Source organism: Pundamilia nyererei, unplaced genomic scaffold (assembly GCF_000239375.1).
Source record: "Pundamilia nyererei isolate P.nyererei 1_Seehausen unplaced genomic scaffold, PunNye1.0 scaffold00112, whole genome shotgun sequence".
In the NCBI taxonomy this organism is placed as follows: domain Eukaryota; kingdom Metazoa; phylum Chordata; class Actinopteri; order Cichliformes; family Cichlidae; genus Pundamilia; species Pundamilia nyererei.
Window position 1 is genome coordinate 1,090,313 of NW_005187513.1, and position 22,737 is coordinate 1,113,049.

The window sequence follows — 22,737 nt, forward strand, 5'->3', positions numbered from 1 at the left end:
TTAATTGGTAGTAGGCTTTCGAGCCTATACAGCTTGGAGTAAGACAACATGCATGAAGAGGATGATGTGGACAAAATACTCATTTGCCTAATAATTCTGTACACCCTGTACCGGGGCAGGTCCACCACAGGCGAATCAGATCTGGGTGTGTGTCCCTAACATCTTGGCGCACAGCTGGGGTCTTTCCTCCTCATCCACAGCCATTGACTGCAGCGCTAAGCAATCCCTGGAATCACCTTGAAGGTGGTGGCATAGGGTTTGGCTGTGCATCTCCAAGTGTTTAATAAGTTTAACTGTGGAAATGCTAAACTGTTGCTATCCAGCCTCAATGCTCTGCATCTGATTTCAGCTGAGTGTGTCACAGCTTTTTCCCATGGTACATTTAGTTCTATAAAGAAGACAATACAGAGAGTGGTGGACCAAAGTACCAGATCTGGTCTTTGGGCAGAAGCAACTATTTCTGATGGGATTATAAGCTGTTGACCTGTATCAAAGAACATTTTCTAGTAACAACCTCCTTCAAAAGTCTTCCTGGTCAGTGATGGAGGGTATTTTTGTCATTGTTCTTGAAGTGGCAGTGGTGATGCTCTTTTGGCATTGATAGACAGAGACTTCAGCACCTGGTTGTGTCTCTAAGTATACCTGCCTTGACAAAGGCTCACCTTAATTAAAGTCATGATGTGCCTGAGTGCGTTTCCAGTTGATTGTCCCTTTATTCAATATTTCCCACTTCATCCACTTTTGCAGTTGGGCTTCTAAGATTAGCAAATCTTGCAGCCACCTCCTGCCACTGGAGTTCTAAAACTACCAGCTTTCGCCATTTTCCTTTGTTCCACAAGGGTCTATCTGGAAACAGGCCCACTCCTACTCTCCTTTGCTGAATGTAGCTCCCAATCTTAGAAGGATGGAGTGCTGATTTAGCCTGTAGTACAGTTTCTGTTGGTGTCCATTTCCAACATGTTGTTAATACTGGCATGACGGGTCTTATGGTTGTGTCTCAAGACTATGAGAAGGTCAACTCCAGTCTTGTCTTGAAGCCTAGTTTGAAAGAGCTTGTTGGCTTTTTCTACATGTACCACAAGTGAGAAAGTCAACTTTTCAAGAATCTTACCGACGGTCCTTCTACTGTCTTTCTATCTCCAGGGCCATTCCACACTTCAACCATCACAGGACTCCAGCACACTATTAACATGGATGGCAGAGACGAATTCACAGAGGACAGTGAATGCTGCAGCAACAACTCCCAGGAAGTCCAAGGGCAGGATAGCTTCTCAGGTACAGGATGGAGGGAAGGGTCAGGGAAGGACTGTTGGACTCTGTAGGAATGTCCTTGGAATGAGGGGTGTTAGTGAGAATAAGCCCTGCCCTGTGTTTTGTTGTCTGTCCGTATTGATAGGGCTGTGTTTGCCTCCATAGAAGACAGCGATAGTGACCCAGAAAACCACGGTGAAGACTCGTCCTCCAACACCTCTGCTGACGACCACATGACCACCAAGAGAACGCAGTGTCTCCTACAAGGAGCAGGAGTCAAAGAGGTGAGAGGGCTGCTAATTTAGACACCTTCACTCCAGTGTTTGTTATGATGGTGCTTTGAATGGCAATAATGTTTATTTCATTCTAACAAATACAAAAAAGGAACACGCACAAAGGTTGTGGTAAGGTTCTCATAACTGGAAAAATAATTTTATCTATTTCTCACTGTGTACTTCTTTGAAAACAACTTCTTGGCACATCATCAATTAGTTTGAACACAACTTATGCATTACACTAGAAGAGACCATACTGGTAACGTTGTGGTGTGGAATAAACACACAAACAAAACACGACAGAGATTTTAAAAAAAAAATGAAGACAAGTATCTGCCCTGCATCTGTTTGATTATGAAATATGTGGTTTATAAACGAGTTGGTAGGCGTGAGAAGAATTTATCAACTCTCATCCATCAGTCGTGCATGAAAAACAAGTCAACGTGAACCGTAATTTGCATCTAGATGCCCACCCTGTCATCTGCTCCAGTTTTATGATGTTTAATTAGGTTCATGCATCTGTGAATTTAAAGCTAATGTGCTGTGCTAGAGAATATTGCAGATATTTCTCCTGAGATAACCGGAAAGGAAGAAGTGATATTTCACCAAAATCTTTCTATTTGTATGCAAAATAACAATTAACATAATAAACTTTTGACATTTTTGTTTTATTACTTTGAAAAGATAAAAGTGAAAATGATAAATAATCAGTTAAAAGACATCACTAATATAGTAAAAGTGGGGGGGGGAAAAGTAGTGGGCTACCTACATCTACAGGGGCCATGGAAACCCATGCCATGAAACCACATGCAGTTACTGAATCAGCAGAGCGTTGGTGAATTTTATGCACTGCTCTGTAACTTTACATGATCTGCCACATTCACAGATGAGTTGCTGTGGTTCCTAAAAGCTTCCACTTTGCAATAATACAGCTTACAGCTGATCGTGACTGTTTGTGAAGGAAGAAATTTCATGAACGGACTTGTCCTCGCAACGCTGGCGTCATTTTACAGCAACACACATGAATTCAGAGAGCAAACCATTTTTTCACAAATGTTTGTAAAGGCAGACCATATGGCTGTTTGATTTTTTTAGACCTGTGCAATGGTTCGAGAACACCTGGATTCAAAGATGACGAGGTCTGGCCCAATATTTTTATTCAAAAGTGCCCTTTGAGTTATTAGACACCCCCAGGTCCAACCAATATGTTTTCTGCCTGCACCTTCTGTTTGAAAATGTTCTGTGAGTCACATCTGTCTCAGCACACAGTGTGATGTCACTGTCAGTGAGTCACCGGGACTTGTGGGAATTTTGCTCAGTCATACACTCAACACGTCTTCATCCACTTGTGAAAATGCTTCAGACCAAAACAAGGCCTCTTTTACATTTTAACTGCCATCATACAAATTGGAAATCTTAATTTAATAAATAACTCAGAATTCAGATTTGTGATTTACAACTGTAAGATGTAGGTGTAAAATCATTTGAATGTAGTGTTAATGTGCTTCTGAAACGAGTTTAAATGGTTCTTGACTTTCCTCAGGAGAGCGAGGAAGGGGGAGAGCACAGCAACAACTTTGTTTGTCCTCTCTGCCCGCTGGATTTCAGCAGCCCAGATAAGCTCATCTCCCATGTCTACCAGGTGAGAATAACATCGTCTCACCTGCCCCGATCTAGTACAGAACCAAAAAAAGAAATGCAATTTTCAAAGCCGTGTGGCAGCAGCCTATCTGCTCTGCAATCTGTCTACTTTGTCATATAGCTGCATAGTTTTGTTTTTTAAACTCTGTATGCTGTTTGCATTTATACTACCATGCATAACAACCACAGCATCAATTATAACTGTTGCAGACATGAATTTAAATATTATAATTTTACTTTTCAAGTTCATAATATTTTAAATGTATATTTCCTTTGTTATTTTTTTCTTTTGCAAACATATTGCAAACTGATAATCGCCTGCAATACAAAGTTATTACATCTTTTAAGTTTGCTGCTTTTCTCATCTCTGTTTGCTGTCTTGTAACAGCACACGACTATGATGAGCAACACCAAGAGCTATGTGTGCCCAGTGTGTGGGCGAGCCCTGAGTTCGCCCGGCTCACTTGGACGCCATCTTCTCATCCACTCCGAGGACCGCCTCTCCAACTGCGCTGTCTGTGGTGCACGCTTCACAGACACCAACAACTTTAACAGGTTGAGCTCATCTCTGCTGTAGCTCTCATCTCAGGTCTTAAATGCAGATTGAATATAGATGTTGTGATAAAATTATACTAACCGGGTCCTGAAGTTTCTGTGTTTATTTAGTGCTTATTATTTAATTATGTCATTTATCATAAACTGAGTAAAAAGAAGTCACATTTTCTCTTTAATACATTATAATAGAATGAGAAAGAGCAATGGTTTTCCAAGTGTGGGATTAGACAGAATGCAGAGCATGAGGGATGAATAAAATTAGTACTGCAATGACAGATTTAATGGAAATAAACTTGCGTGTTGCTTAGCAACTACCATTACATTTCTAATTTAAACAGCACTGACAAGGTCAGGACGCATTGTAGAAGGAGAAGCAGTGTGAAGTGATGAAAAGGAGAGAAGAGAAAAGTCATGAAGCATTACAGTTGGCAGAAGCATTTGCTGCTAAGTTTGGAAAAATAAAACATAAATACTTGTTATTCTAAAGAGAGACAAAAAAAAGGTGTATCTTAGATGTACGTGGAAAAGCTGTTTCATGTTGTTCCAGCCAGCTACAATAAAGTAACATAACCAGCATCTGGCAACCAGTGTTTTCTGAACAGTCACCTCCTCTGAGGCTGTTAACAGCCTGTTAAACTTCTCTCCAGAGAGCTAGCCAGAGTTCATTTGACGCATGGCCCTTATTCCTCTCTGAAGCAAAAAAGTTTGGGAAACGACTAACATGGAATCAGTCATCTCTTCCCATTGCAGCAAAGTGGTTTCAAGTCATGTAACTCATCGCAGCTTGACAGAAGCTAAATTTTACTGTTGCCTAAAATATGTGACCATACGAGCCAGGCTAACAAAAATTCAAGGCAAAAACAATGCCTGTCAGTCTGATGTATGAAGCCTTTGTTGCAGGCTGGTGGAAAAAAATCCCTGCGGGGTGAAATCTCGGATTTCAGACTGCTCTGAACACTTAGTTTCAGATAGTTTAGTTTTTTTTCCTCCTGCTCTTGTCTCTGTGTAACGTAAGCGAGAGAGTATATCACAGATATCGTGATCTCAGGCACGCTGTGGCTGTGTGCACAGAAACCCCACCAGCTGTTCAAAACTCAGATGAAAGTTAGTTTATAGTGACGGTGAGAGCTAAAAGCATTTTACTTAGACGCAGTATAAAATGAATACGTTTATTTTTAACAGGAAACAAATCTCGTCTAGGAGACCTCAAGTGAAAGGCTCTATGATCCCCACATTAAAGATTTAGACAGGAGCAAGCTTTCTATCAGGGATCTAATGCTTCCCTGGAAGAGTCCAGACCACTTAAAAAAAAAAAAAAAAAAAAAAAGGATGTTTACCTGATTCATGTATCCTGTCATAGGGAGAAGCTTAAAGAAGTCCTCGACACAACTAGGATGGATTTTACTGGGGGAAGGGACACCAGTTCCATGTCCCAGTCCCTCTCGAGCAGCCCCATGAGCAGCCCGGGCCCCTGCACTGACTCTTGCCATGGACCGGGCCCCAGTCCCAGTTCGTGTCAGGGTCCTTGCCCGTGTCAAACAACTAACCCCAATCCCAACCTATGTCAAGCCCAACGTTCCTGCCAGGGGCAGGGTCATATCTCAAGCCAGTGTCAAGGCCCCAGAGCATGTCATGGCCCTGGGCCAGGATCAGGACCGTGCACGGACCAGGGACCCGCATTTCCCTCACTGCCCGATAGTCTCCTCTCTGAAGGGCCATCCCTCGCCTCAATCCCTGATGCACTCAACTCCTCCTCTTCAGGCCTTCCTCCTATCCCTGATATCCTGAGCCCTATGCCAGTGTATCCTGCCGGAGTGCTGCTGGTGTGCAACAGCTGCGTGGCTTATCAGCAGCTAGTGGCGGCCCAGTCACCGATGCGAAAATGGGCTCTGCGTCGGAAGAACGAGCCCTTGGAGGCCCGACTGCAGCGTCTGGAGCGTGAGCGCACGGCAAAGAAGAACAAGCGGGCGTGTGAGACAGAAGAAGAGAGGGAGCTGAGGCGGCTGCGGGACCGCGAGGCCAAACGCATGCAGAGGATGCAGGAAACGGAGGAGCAGCGGGCACGCAGGCTGCAGAGGGACAGGGAGGCCATGCGATTAAAGAGGGCCAACGAGACACCAGAGAAGAGGCAGGCCAGGCTGATCCGCGAGAGGGAGGCAAAGAGGATCAAGCGACGGCTGGACAAGATTGACCCTGCTCTGAGGACACAGATAGAGCACGATCCTGCAGCCATGGCTGCCCTCACAGCAGACATGAGTCTCTTCCAGTTTCCCTGCCCTATGCCTGTCCCCTCCATTGATAATGGTCTATTCATGAAGCTGCCCTAGTGGGTCCAGGCCAATCGGGTGAGGGCAGAATCCAGTTGGCTTCTCGCAGCATCATTAACCTCTGCACTGCGCCATCAGGCTGCCTGTTCACAGAGAACCATTCCTAGCTGGTTTCCTCTCAGCTCGATCTGCGTCGAACAGCTTCGCACACAAGCTGCTTTGTTAAATAAAACAAAAACTTCTTCAACGTCTTTTTTTAAACAGCCTAGAAAACCTTGGGAACAGGGATGAGAATGTTTCTTATTGTATGGATGATGACATAAGAGCATGTTGTAAAGAGATTTTATCTGTTGCGTCAGTGGACTAGCAGATTTAACACAGTTCATACTCATAGGAGCAGTTACACTTCCTTTGAGGGGACAAAAAAAAAAATCATTTGCACATGGACCTTCAGTGACAGGAGAGGGGACTTTGTAGCCACAGTCCCCTCTCCTTTCTGGTCCACTCCGCCAGCCCAGTGACTCTGATTTCCAGGTAGCTACACCTCTCTTCAAGCTGCTACCATGGGTCCCTGGGAAGTTCGTGTTCAGTCAAACTACTACCTCAGCTGGCGCCGTGGTCGCGCCCTCTGTCCTGTGGCTTACTGCGTTCCAACTCCAAGCTTCCAAAGCTCTATATGTACTGTACACTACTACCGAGGATGCAGGTCATTTTTGTTTGTTTTCTTTACATTGTTATGTTTGTATTGATCATTCAGGCACTTTAATAGGACACACACATTCACAAGTGATTTTAAAAACAAGAGGCGTTATAGATTCTGACATAAAGTTTGAATGAATGTCCTATTGAACGTGTTCAGTGTTGAGCTACATTCCTCTTATTTCTGAGTTTTACATCTCAATGCAGTCCACCTTTGTACATTCTCTTTGCCAAGATACGACTCTCGCGTCTTTACGCTCCGAACATTTTTGCCAATGTCATTTATATTTTGACTTTCTTTTACAGAGGTTTTCTCTGGCTCTTAAAAAACAACAAAAAAGTAAAGTCATAAAGTCTGTGCTGCTGTTATTGTACTGTAAAATACATTAGTTACCTCTTATATGTTTGGGCTCATTGCATTGAGGAATATTCTATTCCTGTAAGTGGTTGCAAAGAAACAGTACACAACATGTTACCCGTTGACCTCAGAATTTGTCGCATTACTTGAATTCTGCCCTAAAAGATGCATTTGTTTTCCTCATGAGCGGGTTCCGACACGGTGGGTTTTTACCGTCATACGGGAAATCGTACATAGATAATGCAACCTCTGCTTTGTGCAATTTGTGTAGCATCCACATGTATTGTAAGGCTGCAGTACCTTCAAGATGTGTAAACAGTACCACTTAAATTATGTTTTATATCTGCAAGTCACTTTTATGGAGTCACATGACAAGTGGAAATTGTTCTAAACACTTTTTTTGTTTGTTTCCTTCATCTGTTACTGAGCACTGGGGCTAACTTCACGGCACATACAGCCCATACCAGGAGATTCATTAACCTCATTCCAGCACATATTTATGCAATATGATGTGAATATATATATATATATATCTGTAATTTTTTTTTTTCTTGTAAAAGTGTTTTGAGGTGTTTTGTTGATTTACAAAATGTTAAAATTAGAGGCCATGGTTGGATAACCCTTGTTTAATTTCCTGCCTGTTACCTCCACTTCTTGTCTTTGCTTATCCAGATGGAAACATTTAACAGTGTCAAATGAGCAGTTTCAGAAGTACTCTTTAAAGAAGAACGAGCAGCGGTTCTGTTTGAGTCACTCCTAGACGAGCCGCAACCCACCTGGCTGTTAGTTCCAGCAGGTTTAATGAAGAAAAAACAAAAGACAAAAAAATTAAAGGGAGTTTTGGTTTTATCCTCAGAGGCTTTTTTCTAGGAGTGCATCAAACTTCTATGCAACAGATGTTATTTATTAAAGGAAACTAATTCACTTTTCACTGAAACTATGCAGAATGCGACCTCAATTTTAAACAGACTTCAAAGCAAACAGTTCAGCTACTCAGGCAGTTTAACTCAGAGGGCTCAGGGCCTGGATACGGCACCCCAGCCCATAAGAATCATTTGTAGACCTGTCATGCAAACAGAACAGTTTTAGGCAGTTTTGGGACTTTTAGTAGAGACATTTTTGTCTTTTTTTGAGAGATGTTTCCTCTTCCTAGTTCAGCACAAAAAGCAACAGGGTTTCACTGCCATCCTTCTCATTATACACTCTACCAAGGGCAGATCAGTGTTCTCAACAAAGGCTTCAGGTGTCGTCTCTTTCTCTCAGAATATGAATACTGGGTATTCTCAGAGGTTGCTCTTTGAAATTGCTGTGACCCTGTTTGTCCTACAACTTCACTTACTAGTTGAAAGGAAGTTCTGTGGACTCCGACGTGGCGCTGTTCTTTGGCAGCAGCGCTCTCTCAGTGTGGATTAGGTAAAAACACTGCATGTCCTGAAACTGCACTCGTCCTAGAATGGTTCAACATGAGCTTGTGTTCTGTTTGTTTATGCCTGCCTGTTTTTTACAGTTTAATCGAAAAATGTTTCAAGATGTTGGCCTTTCTATATTCTATCAGGATTTTCTCTCAATGTCCATGTTTACAAAAGAAGTCTTTCTGATCAAGGCCAAATGAATGAGCTAAACTGCTAATGACAACATGCTAGTTGTGATATCAATGCATTCTGACTGGATGGCACTTTGGGGGACGCCATCCTCTGTTACTGGAATAACAGATGTACAGACCGTGACGAAACCTGGATAAGAATGTGGAAATAAACATTGAATTTATTATAATGTTGGTTTGCAGCATTGTTTACATTTTTTGCATTGTTTTTTTTTTTCCCTACAAAGCACTGCATAAGATCAGTTCTGTTGTTTCCAAACCTTGAGCCCCTGCAGCCCATTGTCTTCATTAATCATTAACAAGGGGAAGCATTTAGGTTTCAAGAATCAAACTAAAGTAAAAGCACAATCTCACCTGCAAATTGTGTTTATACATGAATCATTAGTTCAACTTAAACTCGCTGCATTACCACCCTGGTCATTCATTGTTTTAGCTGAAGTGGCTTTGTCCTCCCAGGAGAACCTGACCCCTATTTTTAGATACACTGGGTTAATTGGCAATTCTAAATTGTCTGTAAGTGCTAATAGTTGTAAAGGTTAATAGCTTAAACTTTAAGCACAGAGTGAGATCATCACTGAGTGCCAAACTTAAAAAATGTAGGTCTACGCACGTATCCTCATAACAACTCAGGACTTTAGTGGGCACCATGCACGCTTAGACTGAAATTCATAAACATTATGGTGGACAGGGTAGTAGTTGACACTGACATCAAAATAGCCAGCTATGATATACTCCCCAAGACCATCAGGAAATGATGAAACACAAACAAGAAATGTCCTGCAAAATAACAGACATAATAAAAGGAGAAACAAATTTCAGGACCTATTGTGATATACTATGTGAGGTAACCAGTGCAAGTACCAAATGCGCTCAAATCCCAAATAACTAGATTACATAATAGGGTTACCTGTGTGCATTTTACTTTGGACAGCTGTGTACAGACGTGTACAGTGGGGCAAAAAAGTATTTAGTCAGCCACCGATTGTGCAAGTTCCCCCACTTAAAATGATGACAGAGGTCAGTAATTTGCACCAGAGGTACACTTCAACTGTGAGAGACAGTGTAAAAAAAATCCATGAATTCACATGGTAGGATTTGTAAAGAATTTATTCGTAAATCAGGGTGGAAAATAAGTATTTGGTCACCTCAAACAAGGAAAATCTCTGGCTCTCACAGACCTGTAACGTCTTCTGTAAGACGCTTTTCTGTCCCCCACTCGTTACCTGTATGAATGGCACCTGTTTGAACTCATCATCTGTATAAAAGACACCTGTCCACAGCCTCAAACAGTCAGACTCCAAACTCCGCCATGGCCAAGACCAAAGAGCTTTCGAAGGACACCAGGAAAAGTATTGTAGACCTGCACCAGACTGGGAAGAGTGAATCTACAATAGGCAAGCAGCTTGGTGTGAAAAAATCAACTGTGGGAGCAATCATCAGAAAATGGAAGACATACAAGACCACTGATAATCTCCCTCGATCTGGGGCTCCACGCAAGATCTCATCCCGTGGGGTCAAAATGATCATGAGAACGGTGAGCAAAGATCCCAGAACCACACGGGGGGACCTGGTGAATGACCTGCAGAGAGCTGGGACCAAAGTAACAAAGGTCACCATCAGTAACACACTACAACGGCAGGGAATCAAATCCCGCAGTGCCAGACGTGTTCCGCTGCTGAAGCCAGTGCATGTCCAGGCCCGTCTGAAGTTTGCCAGAGAGCACATGGATGATACAGCAGAGGATTGGGAGAATGTCATGTGGTCAGATGAAACCAAAGTAGAACTTTTTGCTATAAACTCAACTCGTCGTGTTTGGAGGAAGAAGAATACTGAGTTGCATCCCAAGAACACCATACCTACTGTGAAGCATGGGGGTGGAAACATCATGCTATGGGGCTGTTTTTCTGCCAAGGGGACAGGACGACTGATCCGTGTTAAGGACAGAATGAATGGGGCCATGTATCATGAGATTTTGAGCCAAAACCTCCTTCCATCAGTGAGAACTTTGAAGATGAAACGAGGCTGGGTCTTCCAACATGACAATGATCCAAAACACACCGCCCGGGCAACAAAGGAGTGGCTCCGTAAGAAGCATTTGAAAGTCCTGGAGTGGCCTAGCCAGTCTCCAGACCTCAACCCCATAGAAAATCTGTGGCGGGAGTTGAAAGTCCGTGTTGCAACCGTCTCTCACAGTTGAAGCGTACCTCTGGTGCAAATTACTGACCTCTGTCATCATTTTAGGTGGGGGAACTTGCACAATCGGTGGCTGACTAAATACTTTTTTGCCCCACTGTATCTTCTGAATGTTTCCATTTACTGAAAGTAAATTGATACATTTTATACAATTTGGCTTATAACACATATAAAACTAAGCTAACACTGTGTAACAATGTGACATGAGCACTTTTGTTCAGCAGCTCTTATTATATACTACTATATTTACCAGCTATACATTACAGGTCAAGATGTGACAATCAACTTGTAAAATGGGTTATTCACAAGCAGCAAAATATAAAGTAGATAAAATAACCTCCCTCTAAAGTGGGTGTAGCTTGTGTAGAACCAGTGTGCATCCACTTCTTAAAGCTGGTCATGAAAGCTGTATGCTCTGAAAAAAGAACAGTTTAAAAAAAAAAAGCCACGAGTTACCATAACATTCATGGCCATGATGGGATGAGTGCGTGTAAACCTCTGACCACAACTGTAATTAAAAGCATTTTTTCACCAAAAGGACTATATATATATTATATACCGTATAATCCTCTGAGAAGATCTTTTATATACTATTGTAGGTGTATAGAACCTACAATAAAGAAACTGAAGCCACCAGTTTCTCTAAAATAATAAATGCACAACAGGACTAAGAATCACAGCACACAAGTTGGATAATTGTTTATATTTATATTTGTATATATATTTATATATATATATATATTATATTGTGTTTACTTAACAAACATGATAAATGCAATGTCTCCAAGTTAGCTGTAACAATAAAAATACAATATCTTTGTGTCCTTAAAGTACATAGAATTAAAACAGCAAAACAAATCAAAACAAACAAACAAAAAAACCGCTCTAAGTAGTTCACAGAGAGGTACAAATATACAGTACAAATCTATTTTATTCAAAAAGGATACAAATAAAAACGCAACAAAATAGAGATAGTAATGCTTTGTTAAAGTCAGGTAGGTGTAGGATATTCTAAGGGAGCACTTTGGGTCGACAACTCTAAGGCTTCTGATTAAGATCAATACATATTGGTACGGCCATACGATATTAAAACTCACTATACAAAGTTCATACAACCTGGATTATACTTGAGGATTGAATGTTACATTTACATAATTGCATATATTTTGCAGATTTAGGCATTTAAAAAGATGCTGTTTTTTGTTTTGTTTTTAGTTATGCGTCACATAAAAAGCAGTGTCACCGTGTGCAGAAGGAAAAAAAAAAATAGTACAAAGTCATATCTGAAAATACACAGACTTTTTAAAACTTTTAACCGTTCTCATTTCTCCTGATTTAATTCGACATCAGCGGCACCAAAACCGTCCTAAATTCACCTTTGCAATACTGGATCAACAGGAAGTAGTTCACATAGAAATCCCATCGAGCAACGCCACAAAACATTGAAGAGAAAAAAAAAATAGTCACATTACCACCGATAGAAAAGTTTTGGCTTTATGCAGCCTTTCTCACTTATCCAAACCCGCCTCTGCTGTTCAGACTGTCAGAGCACAAAACACCAAACACCACCCATTAATTTCTAAGGAGGAAAGAAAAAAAGAAAAAAACCCTACAAATTCTGTGCAACAACAATAAAAACAACTGTGCATCTGTCTATGCATGTGAGGAATTAATAGATTGCCCTCCTTTTGCTGTCTTGTGTACAAAAAAAGTGCAGAGAAAAGCCTCCTTTCCATTCCCACATACTGGAAAAAAAAAAATAAAGGATCTGAATGTTAAATATGAGCCTAAAGAATCTATTAAAAACGGAATAAGAAATGTGTTTAAAAAGAAAAATGAAACCAAACCAAAACGTTGCAGAGTTCATGTCCCAAAGAAAGCCCACAGTCAACCTTTGAGACATCTAAATATGAATGTTTGTCATTTCTGATTCACTCTTATTCAACCTGAAACTGGGACGCTGAGCCTACCTGGAGCATCGTTTCAATTTCACATATTGTACAAAGCAGAATTTAAGGCATTAACGACAAGCATCATCGAAGCTATCTATACAAAAAATACAGCTATCTACAGAAACGTACAACCTGTGATTTCTCCGTGATTTTTTTGTGTGCTTTACATTTTGAAACTCTTCAAACTACCAACAGATTTCAAACACTGTAAAGGAGGACATTTAGTGCAATTACTTACAGCAACAGACGATCAGTGATGTGGATCATTAGACATCTTTATTTGAGTGGATACTTCCCAAAAGCAGAGGGGGAAAAGAAAAAAGTCACAGGTGGCACTGCTCGCACCATTTAAATGTCGTCAATTGAATCCTGACCTTACACATAATGCTGAAGCAGCAATCACGCCATGGTAATGCAGGACGAATGCATTGCTATTTGGCAAAGTGTGTGGCGTCGCAGGACGATAAACATCGATGAGAGTCACTGAGCATAAAATACAAAGTGGTAAAGCAAAACACTGCTTAGATTCCTATTAGAAGAGTAATTTAAAGCAAAAATCAGCGTGGAACGACTGCATCCGCCGACCTGCCCCGCTGCTTCAGAGTTAAGACAATGAAGGGTACAATACTGAGGTTACTGCATAGAGAAGACTACGTGAAATGTTTTCAGGTATTGTGTATATTGCTTACAGGATGAAAAACTCCAATCAGATGATCAGATATAAAAATAAAAAAAAGTCTGGGTTCACATGTTTGCTAATTTGACTAACCTGTCCATATCAAGTTTGACAGTTATTAGTTGAAATCTTTCCTCCTGTCCACACCGGCTGTAAAAAGGTTCATTTCAGGCCTACACTGACACTTAAGTGGGATGTGAGGGCAGCAGGCGAAACAGAGACATCCAGACTTGGCTCTCCATGGCCAGCTCTTCTGGAAGGACAGTAAGGGTTTTCCGAGTAGGACACACCTGGACCTTACCAAGAATGCAGGAGACACCTTGACCACATGTCCGAACAACCTGAACTTCGTCCTTTCAGCGTCGATGAGTAGCAGCTCTACTCTGTGCCCTTTCTAAAAAACCAAACTCCTCACCCTGTCTCTAAAGGCTGAACCCCAGCACTCTTTAGAAGACGCTCATCTCTACCGCGTGCACCCACAGTCTCACTCTTTCATCATTCTCCACAACTTGACGTCTTCAGGAGTCTGACTTTCACAAATCAAAATGTGTATCTCCAACAAGCACGATATGCGGGTGTTAGGATAACCATGATTTTTTTTTTTAAAGAAAGAAAAGAAATACTGACATATTATTAATACACACTTGAAAATATCAAATAACTGTCTAACAGTTATAGTTACAGATTTTGTTTTCCACATCCCTACAATTGTTAATACTTTTTGGAAAGAAACTGCACACGCAATAAACTAAATTATTATTTTATAGATATGGCACGACTGTTACATTTTAAACGTCTAAAAGTTATTTTAATGTGCGACTTTGCCATATGACTCCTGAAGCCCAATATTACTATTCCACAACACTGCATTGAAAGACCGCTGTAGCTTTGAGAGGGAATCTTTATACAAGCAAGAATGGATAGGAGGAATAAGTAATATGTGTGCGTGAGAGAAAGAAAAATGTGAACCCATCCTTTAAAACTGCTCAGGCTCAATCTCATGACCCCTTCTATCTGCTGATAGAAGTTCAGTGAATCACGAGGATATAAGGGAAACACACAACAGTGTCTGGACCTCACAAACAAACTAGTCCATAACAGCACACATGACAATAACAACCACACAACTGATGCTGCTGTCTGAACACGTCGAATTTAAAAGATACATGAAATATTCCTAAGTAACTTGCCAAAGGTAAGTCCAGATATCTATGGCAAAAGAAGTACTTTTTGATGGGAATGTCTGAATGAGGAATGTCGTCTGATTACGATTTTATGTATGGTCTAATTGCACTTATTTTTAATTACACCCTTTTTTGATTCTTTTTTTTTCTCCTGTAAGAAAGACAAAAGGAAGAAACTGCAGCATTTTTGTCGGCTAATTTGTAAACAGATTTAGAAACGCAAGTCAGTTTTTTTTCCTCTCGCCACAAAACCCCAACAACAATACTTTAAACCTATTCCCTTCATTAAAAAAATAAACTACTGTACTGTGATTCCTATTTAAAGGTCAGTATGAAATAAATGTGACATCTGCTATGTGCAACACAAGACAATCTTAGGAACCACTGGAATAAAGACAGCCTAGTATCAATGCAAAACGTACACTTTAAAAGGTAAAAAAAAGAAGTTGATGATGATTGTGATTTCATTAGAGCCGGGCATCTCTCGGATGTGCACTTCAGTAAATCCATTAAAAACAATTAAAAAATATCAGTGAAGTGAAAAATCCATGTTTGGACAATGACTTCTTGAGAAAGTTTCCAAAGGCTTTGTTTGTGCAGGATTGCTAAATTAATGAAAATGAGCATTAAAAAGAGTGCATCGCCTTTAAGAGTCAAGGGATGAGAGGGTGAGATCTCACACTGCACATTTATCGAGATTTACCACACCCCACAAGAAGTTCCTGGGAGAGGGCAATACGGATCAGTAAAGCCACATAGCATAAAAATAACTATTGCTTTAATCTGGTTACTGAGCAAGTCGAGTTTAGAACATCACGGCCCCACTCATATACACAAAAAACTACTACACCCTCCAACTCCGGACTCCTGGGCTGTAGGTGGCAGTGCAGCCAGCGAAGCAAAAAGAGAAACAACTTGCTGGCTCATTCCCACAGGTGGCTTTAGTGATGACCAGGCGGTGCCTCCTCCTTAATTACAAAGTTCACAAGAGAAAACTAAATTCCCCAGTCTGGTTGTGAAAGCTCTGAGGTAAAGTGAGGAGAGGAGGCCATGACTTTGGAAGGGAAATTAAATCATTTAACTAATGTAAAAGGTCATGCAACAAATTCCTATGAGCAAGGACTTGGTGACAGTAGCGAGAAGAAGCCTGACAATACCCAGCTGAGGGGCGTGGCCATCTGTCTCGACCAGTTTGGGTGATGAGGAAGTGAAGAGAGAAGTAAAATGATTCCCTACATGGGGGAAAGTTAATAGTGGAATGCGTGACATCGCTTATTATTTCTGTAAATCTACGTTGGGGCCATCAACCTAAATCTGAGAGTATGATGGTGAATGGCTTTTGGAGAAGGAGAAATTGATTGCTGAACAAACAAGCTGATTGATTTATCACTATTTCAGTGTAAGACAAGTGGGACATGCCACACTTGGCCTGAGACGAGATCTTTGCAGAAACGAGAGAGGGGAGAGAGTATCTCTGCTGACAGCAGAGGTTTCAGACTCCTGCAGGAGAAGCATAATGTAACATACACTGATGAAAGCATCAACAGTGCCAACATCACCAAAGGAGCTGCTGATGTCAGCAATTCTACTCTATCTGCTTTTCATAGAAATAGGATCTTAGCAGTGAAGCAGATTAAAGATCCCTGGCGGTGATCTTTCTAATAGATCACGACTTGCAGGGTTGGTAGTTTCACTGCGATACACGTATATTATTTTCCTGTAGTCTGTGTTCTTCTGAAGAGACGGTCTGGTCAAAAAGGAAGCTAGAGTGATTTGAATGCAATGGAAACCTCCAAGTATGGTTAAGAGGAAGTGGAGACGGAGGAGGGAGGGAGGAAGAGAAATGCAGCGTATAAGGACTCTATGGTAGGCATTTCTTCAGCTACATACTTTCTGCTCCACTTTTCATGCCCCCCCCCCCCCGGCCGCCATGAACTCAGCTGGCTGGAGACCGAAAGGTCGGCATCTTTTGGCTGAGTGGCATTCGAACAAAATCAAACTTCTCACCAGACAGACAAGGATCTGGTCATTTTTTTGTATATTTTAGGTGTGCAAAATCTCAAACATTCTGAGGATACATTCACACTCTTTTTTTCCCTCTTTCTCTCCTTGTCAGACTCATTCTTACTTGTGGCAGTCTCATCTGTAGTTGCTACCAAATGTGATGCTACTTCCCTGCATTAGAGCGCCCCTCAATGGACAGTTTGACCTCCTGTGGGATGAAAGAAGGCCTTGTGTGGCTGGAGCTGATTATCTGAGGGCGTGGCCCTTCGTCTCCCTTCATACTGTATCTTCGGAGGCCAGGCGAGGACCAGCGTCTCTGTGAGGCACCTACTGCAGCCTGCATTGCTCCCATCCCTGCCTCTGCAAAAACAGAGCCTTCTGTGTGCAAGTGGTAACTGCTCTGGCTCCTTGGATGCTCTCCTGAGGTCCTACTTGGTCTGATGGGCGACTCAGTGCGGCCTACAGCCCCGAGCTGTGTGGCTTCCTCTTTATCGGCCAAATCTTTCTCTCCATCCTTCTGTCTTTCTCTGTGAATGCGGTCCAACCTGAAATGAGATGGTGGCCGTGACTGCTGAGGGGCTGGAGGCCCCATTAGCTGGTGACCAGGTCCTGATATAGCATTGGCTTTGCTTATAGTCCTGGACAGGTTCTGTTGTTGTTGCGTTTGTGAATGATGGTGCTGTGGTTGCTTCTGTTGTTGTGGAGGAAGCGGTGGCTGCTGCTGCTGCTGCAGGGTGATGGACACACACATGTCACCAACTTGTAGATGATGGCAGGCCAAGCCGTAGAGCTGGGCTGTGCGTTCGGGGCTGCAAGATGACCATCCCTGGCCAAAGACAAAGAAGGGGTGCTCCGGGGGCACGTCGATGGTCACTTTGCTCTGCTGCTCCCCCACAGTAAAATGAAGTGAAACCAGGCCGGGTCTCTGCTGGCTGGCACGGATGTCCATCACCAAGCTTGAGTCGATTTTAAGCCCTCCGCTCACTTCGGCGCTACGCACAAAATCCTGAGTCTGCAGGTCCTCCACACGCTTCAGCTCCCCAGTAGCCAGCTGAATAATTGCCCCCTTCATGAAGTGCGATGGGTTGCAAGAAGCCGGTGCGGGAGCAAGGCTTGAAGTTAAGGCCTGAGTCGCATCTGCTGTAGGCTGGACTGGAGGCTGCGGGAGAGGCTGCTGCTGAGCTGTGATTGGCTCCACCCTTTCAGAGAGGCACACTCTGGCTGAAGAATCAGAGGCTTTAAAGCTTGGGCTAGGGGAGGCCAGTGTGGTAGAGGCATGGCTGGCTGAGGCATCATTAGCCTGTCCCGGGTAGTGTTGCTGTGGTTGCTGATGCGGATGACACTCCAAGGGAATAAGTACCGGTTGCCCATTGGCAAGCATGACAGTGTGGCCTGGCTGTCCTGCGTGCTGCTGGAGGGCGGTGACTCTGTGATCACTGTAACTCGCGTTCTGCGCCGCATACGCCGTTCGGCTGGAAATTACACCTGGACTCTCTCCGTGGACATCTCTGGCTCTGTGGCCACCCTGAGAGAGGTTCAAGGGAGCAAAGGAGACCTCTTTCCGTGCTCCGATACCACTTTGGTTAGAGGAAACCAAACGCCCAACCACCTGCTGCACCTGAGAGTTGAATAAATAAATGAGTAGTTATTTGAACAACTTAATTTCACAGAACAACTTAAAAATGGCTTTTGGTACGCTTCCTCACAGCAGCCTGAAGAAACCAAATGTGTAAAATATGAGTGGCTTTTAATTATTGAGTTCCTAAATCTTCAACCTCTCCAACAAGAGATTTCAGGCCAGACAACGACCACAAAATTATTATTTTTTAACTGATGTCAGAAAAGACAGACACCATAGAGCTCCCTCTGACTTCTTTTACAGAAAGGCTGTAAAATGGTTTGATCTGCATGGACATCATTTCTAGACCCTTCAAGTGTTCTCTATTGGTCATGCTCTGCTTGCCATGTTCAAATGTGAGATTTTCTTTGCATCAGGTGACGCTTCCCTTCAGTGTACATGTAAAACACAAAACTTAAGCTGTAACATGGAACAATGTCACACACCGTCTTATATCACTCCTGGCTCTTATTTAACTGTTAACTTTGGTTTATTCTTTGTGCATTAACTTGTAAAGAGGCATTAAATCACCATTTCACTGTTAGAGGGTACGTTAGAAAGCCATCAGTGTGTCTCACCTCCAGGTCACTGTCCGGAGTGCTGCGCTGACCAGGAGAACTTCTCTCTTCCAGTCTTCGGTTCTGCAGGACTTTGTCTTGGCTGTGCTCCTGTGATGCTGAGCTGGATGCAACCTGTAGTAGACGTGCATTTCTGGCAGTGTAGACAGAGTCTGGTACAACCTCTCTGGCTCCCTGCTCTTTGTCCCCTCCATTCACCTCCAATTCATTCTCCTGCTGGGAACTGTGGCAGTCTCTGACAGCAGTGGCACCCCTTGCTCCCTGAGGGTGGCAGAAGATGGGCATCCCTCGGGAGCTAAGCTCTGTTGCAGGCAGGACTCCAACAGTACCAAGGTGCTGCTGGGCAGCTTGCTCTGAGGGCAGCATCAGTGGGACACCACTGGAAGCTGCAACTTTGGCAAAGGTATGAGCAGCCACCTGGGCCTGAGGAGGTGGAGAAACAACACCTTCTTGTATGACAGATGGGTAGGGAACAAGGTGGGACACAGCATGGGGCTGCGGGATGGTCCCTGAGGGAGAGATTAATGATCCTGGGACAAAACCAGGGGGGAGCGCGTAAGGTACTGCTGCATAAGGGGAACTGACAAACTGGAGAGAAGAATGAGGGATCTGTGCATAACCAAGAGGGGGATAGGGAATGCCAGGATGATGCTGCAGGAGGGGAGAGTGTACAGTAAAGGCTGGAGAAATGTGGCTTAACACTGGGTGTAAACTGGTAGGTGAGTAGGTAGCAGATGGAAGGGCCACTTTGTAGAGCATACTGTACTGGTCAACGGGCACTGCCGGTATGCTGTCAGAATTATCCACTCCATAATGAAGCCCTGGCTGAGCTCGCAGCCACTCTCCAGAGGGGGTCCCTCCCTGAGTTTCACTGCTGGCTCCACAATTCTGGATGGAAACCACTTCCTCTTCTGCAATACCACCAGCAGCACTGCCAGCTCCGCTGTTAGCCCCTCCGACTGGAACCCCACCTCCCACTGTCCCTCCAGCTCCACTGCTGCTGTTACTTATTGGGAGATCCCTTTTCTTAGGAGGCAGGCACTCCTGATTACGCTCCTGAGCTGGTTTCATTGCTATCCTCAGACAAAGCCAGTAGCTTTATTGTACTGCACAGGAACTGAAACTTGCAAGCCAGTCAGCCCGCACAGGAACCAGTTCTGAAATCACCTGGTTCACCTCATCTACCAAACCACCTGAAAAGAAAAATACAATAAAATAAGACACATAATATTGTCTCATTGCATCAGTGCTTAAAACTTTGATTTTTAGGCTTTATGGTCGGCCACAAGTTGTGTTAGTTTACCCTCAACCACAGAAAGAAAGCACTAAAGCAAACCTCTTATGGTTTCCTTTTTTTGGTCATTCATATATACTAGTAAAGTCACAATGTGCATATTAAACACAACCAGGTTAGGGTACTTGCTGTGGCAATGGCAATTTTATTTATATAGCACATTTATTATATGCAAACTCAATGTGCTCAACACAGAAGCCAAAAAATAAATAAATAAAATCCCAGTACAGGTTTGCAATGCATTCAGGAAGTAAAAACGGCAAAATATGATAAAACAATGTCTGAATAAAAAGTTTTTGAGCCTGTTTTTGAATGTATGCGTAATTGTACTTGATCTCAGGTGAAAGAAAAGGATCAGTTTGAGTACAACCAAAAAAAATCTCAGGCTTCAGACTACTCAAAACTCTTGATTTCAAACAGATTTTTCTGCTCTTATCTCTGTTTGACAAGTTCAGTTAGCATAACTTTGAATTATTCAAAGTTACTGTAGTAGAATCGTAAAAGAAAATATGGAGCTAGAAATGGGCAAAAATTAGTCCACTTTGAAAGGTACAGCTATGCTGATCTAAGAGCAGAATTTTGTTAATCATCTCTGATCATGTCTATCTGTAGAAGCAAAAATAAACCATTTGACTGGGAAAACAAACCCTTAAGCTGCTTGACATATATATTAACAGTACATACATAGTACTAATACATGAATACTCATTACTGTTTATTACACACAGACAAACTGTAATTTAATGCCCCATTTTCCAAAATGTAGCATTTTTTTATATTAACTACTTTTTACAGTCACATTTTAATACAATAAAACCACTGCAATTAAGTGCAATACATCCAATTCACACACTCCCTGCCCCCCTCCAGTAAACATTCAAGCTGTTCCATGTCTACTTGAGTAGTAATAAAGTTGGAAATATAACTGTTGCAATGCATATCAGCTTGTTTACTATACAAACACAACCCCATTCTAAAGAGATTAAAACATGCTGACAGATTTTTTTGGACAGCTCCATTTGCTAATTTAGCACACACTTAATTTGAAAAAGCTTATATTTAAAAATAAATAAATAAATCAAAGTCCAGAATCCAGACTTCTTTCAGCATGACTATACGGGAAACAATGTGAATTTTCATCTAGAAAAATCTCTTCAACTAATGCTGTAAAAAGTCAAGAGTTTTCTTCCTGTTATCGCTACACTCCAGGGAAATTTGTTTACCGTTAGCTGACTTAGCTAAAGTTAGCTAGCTACTAGAATTCCTACTTTTAAGGAGAAAGAAGTGACAGTATGACACTTCGCAGTGCAACACCAAGCGTAGCCGACGAGTTTAAATGGTAGCTAATGTTATACGAGGCCACGACGCCTATCGCTATAATTTATCACTGTGCATCAGTCCAGAGGTTCAGGCTAGTTAGCCCCACGGCTAAAGCTAAATGAACTGACTCCAGCCCTGCTCGACTCACATCAGCTCATAACTACGATGGCAGCGCGCGGGGAGCCTCTAATAAACGCCCGTGCTTCGTCTCGACCTGCACACATACCTCCAAATGTCATCGCGAACAGGAGTTTCTTTATTAAAAAGTTGATATTCGGAGGGGACAATTGAAGTAATCAAGGCTCAGGAGTCAAGCCCATTTCGAAGGCCAGCAGAGGCGCTCAACAATGACGTCACTACGTTTACTCCCTTAGATTAGGCGTGCACTACTACCAGCAGAACGAAGTTTTTATCCTACTTGCACATGAAAAATATAATATTACTTTTAATGCTGTGCGAACAGATACTCACAATTGCTTTTCTGGCAGATTTTTTCCAGTTTTTTCAAAATAACAGCAATAACACAACACATCAAAGCCAAAAAACATGGCGTTCATTCACTTTATTGCACATATAGATGTTAGTATCAGTTATTTTCATTTCATTTTGTTTGCTATTGCTTTGTTTTGATCAGTGTCTGCCTTAGCTTTAGTTTTTACAGCGATATGACTGAAGTTATATTGTTATATTATAAGGGGTACAATCTGAGAGGGTCAAAACAGGTATAGTATACAATATACTATTTTATCTACAGTCATATAGACATCCCAATCTCAGTAAACATGTGAATCAATTCCAGCCATTTTTCACAGATGTGATCAAATTGAGAAAAACTAAATACATTTCCTGCATGCTGGTGTGTCTTATTTCAGTCATTTATATAAATACATGTTTTTGTAACGTCTAGTTTTTGGGATTTTCAGTTTTTTTCATACCCACTTACTATTTAATTTGGGTGTTGTGAACTCTAATAACCTCGGTATAAATTAATTAAATGTACAATACGAAGTGTCACACAGCAGGGGGAGCTGAAGACATGCACCAAATAGAATTTACAATTGGGTAGTAACTTCATATTTTCTGTAGCATCAGAAACCCTCCATTAATTTTAGTCATTTTTATAGCCTATGTATATTAATAGTTAAATGCTTATGCTTCATACGTTTGTTTTGGTACCTTTAATCATTTGATGCAGTAAAATAGCAGTTTCATTTCAAAAACAGTAGCAGTACATAATCCTGTTGTCCTGAAATGACGATCTGCAGTTTT

General features: G+C 42.1%; 2 protein-coding genes across 6 annotated transcripts in view; one reads left to right on the top strand and one right to left on the bottom strand.

Moving 5' to 3' along the window:
• Positions 1–6,231, top strand: part of znf821 (zinc finger protein 821) — a 16,372-nt gene extending 10,141 nt beyond the window's left edge. For 3 of the 5 annotated variants that reach the window (XM_005741617.2, XM_005741616.1, XM_005741614.1), the window contains exons 2-6: positions 1,144–1,275; positions 1,417–1,535; positions 3,070–3,168; positions 3,556–3,722; positions 5,083–6,231. In XM_005741617.2, coding sequence (XP_005741674.1) covers positions 1,144–1,275; positions 1,417–1,535; positions 3,070–3,168; positions 3,556–3,722; positions 5,083–6,049 — 1,484 coding nt within the window. In that variant the 3' untranslated portion in view covers positions 6,050–6,231. Of the gene's footprint in view, positions 1–1,143; positions 1,276–1,396; positions 1,536–3,069; positions 3,169–3,555; positions 3,723–5,082 lie in introns of those variants that run through there. The other 2 variants (XM_005741615.1, XM_005741618.1) reach the window with 2 other exon arrangements.
• A 5,351-nt stretch (positions 6,232–11,582) lies between these two features.
• atxn1l (ataxin 1-like) lies at positions 11,583–21,800 on the bottom strand. The gene is made up of 3 exons (XM_005741619.1): positions 21,695–21,800; positions 18,855–20,047; positions 11,583–18,276 (listed from the first exon to the last, which is right to left on the bottom strand). Exons 2-3 carry the CDS (start codon positions 19,923–19,925, stop codon positions 16,822–16,824), a joined length of 2,526 nt encoding a protein of 841 aa, XP_005741676.1. The 5' UTR covers positions 19,926–20,047; positions 21,695–21,800; the 3' UTR covers positions 11,583–16,821.
• Between the last annotated feature and the right edge of the window lie 937 nt (positions 21,801–22,737).

Bases quoted from the DNA above. Each gene is read 5' to 3' on its own strand.
- atxn1l (XM_005741619.1), bottom strand. From the start codon at position 19,925: ATGAAACCAGCTCAGGAGCGTAATCAGGAGTGCCTGCCTCCTAAGAAA. The intron at 18,277-18,854 runs GTGAGACACACT...TTCAACTCTCAG, and splicing joins CTCCGGACAGTGACCTGGAG to GTGCAGCAGGTGGTTGGGCG.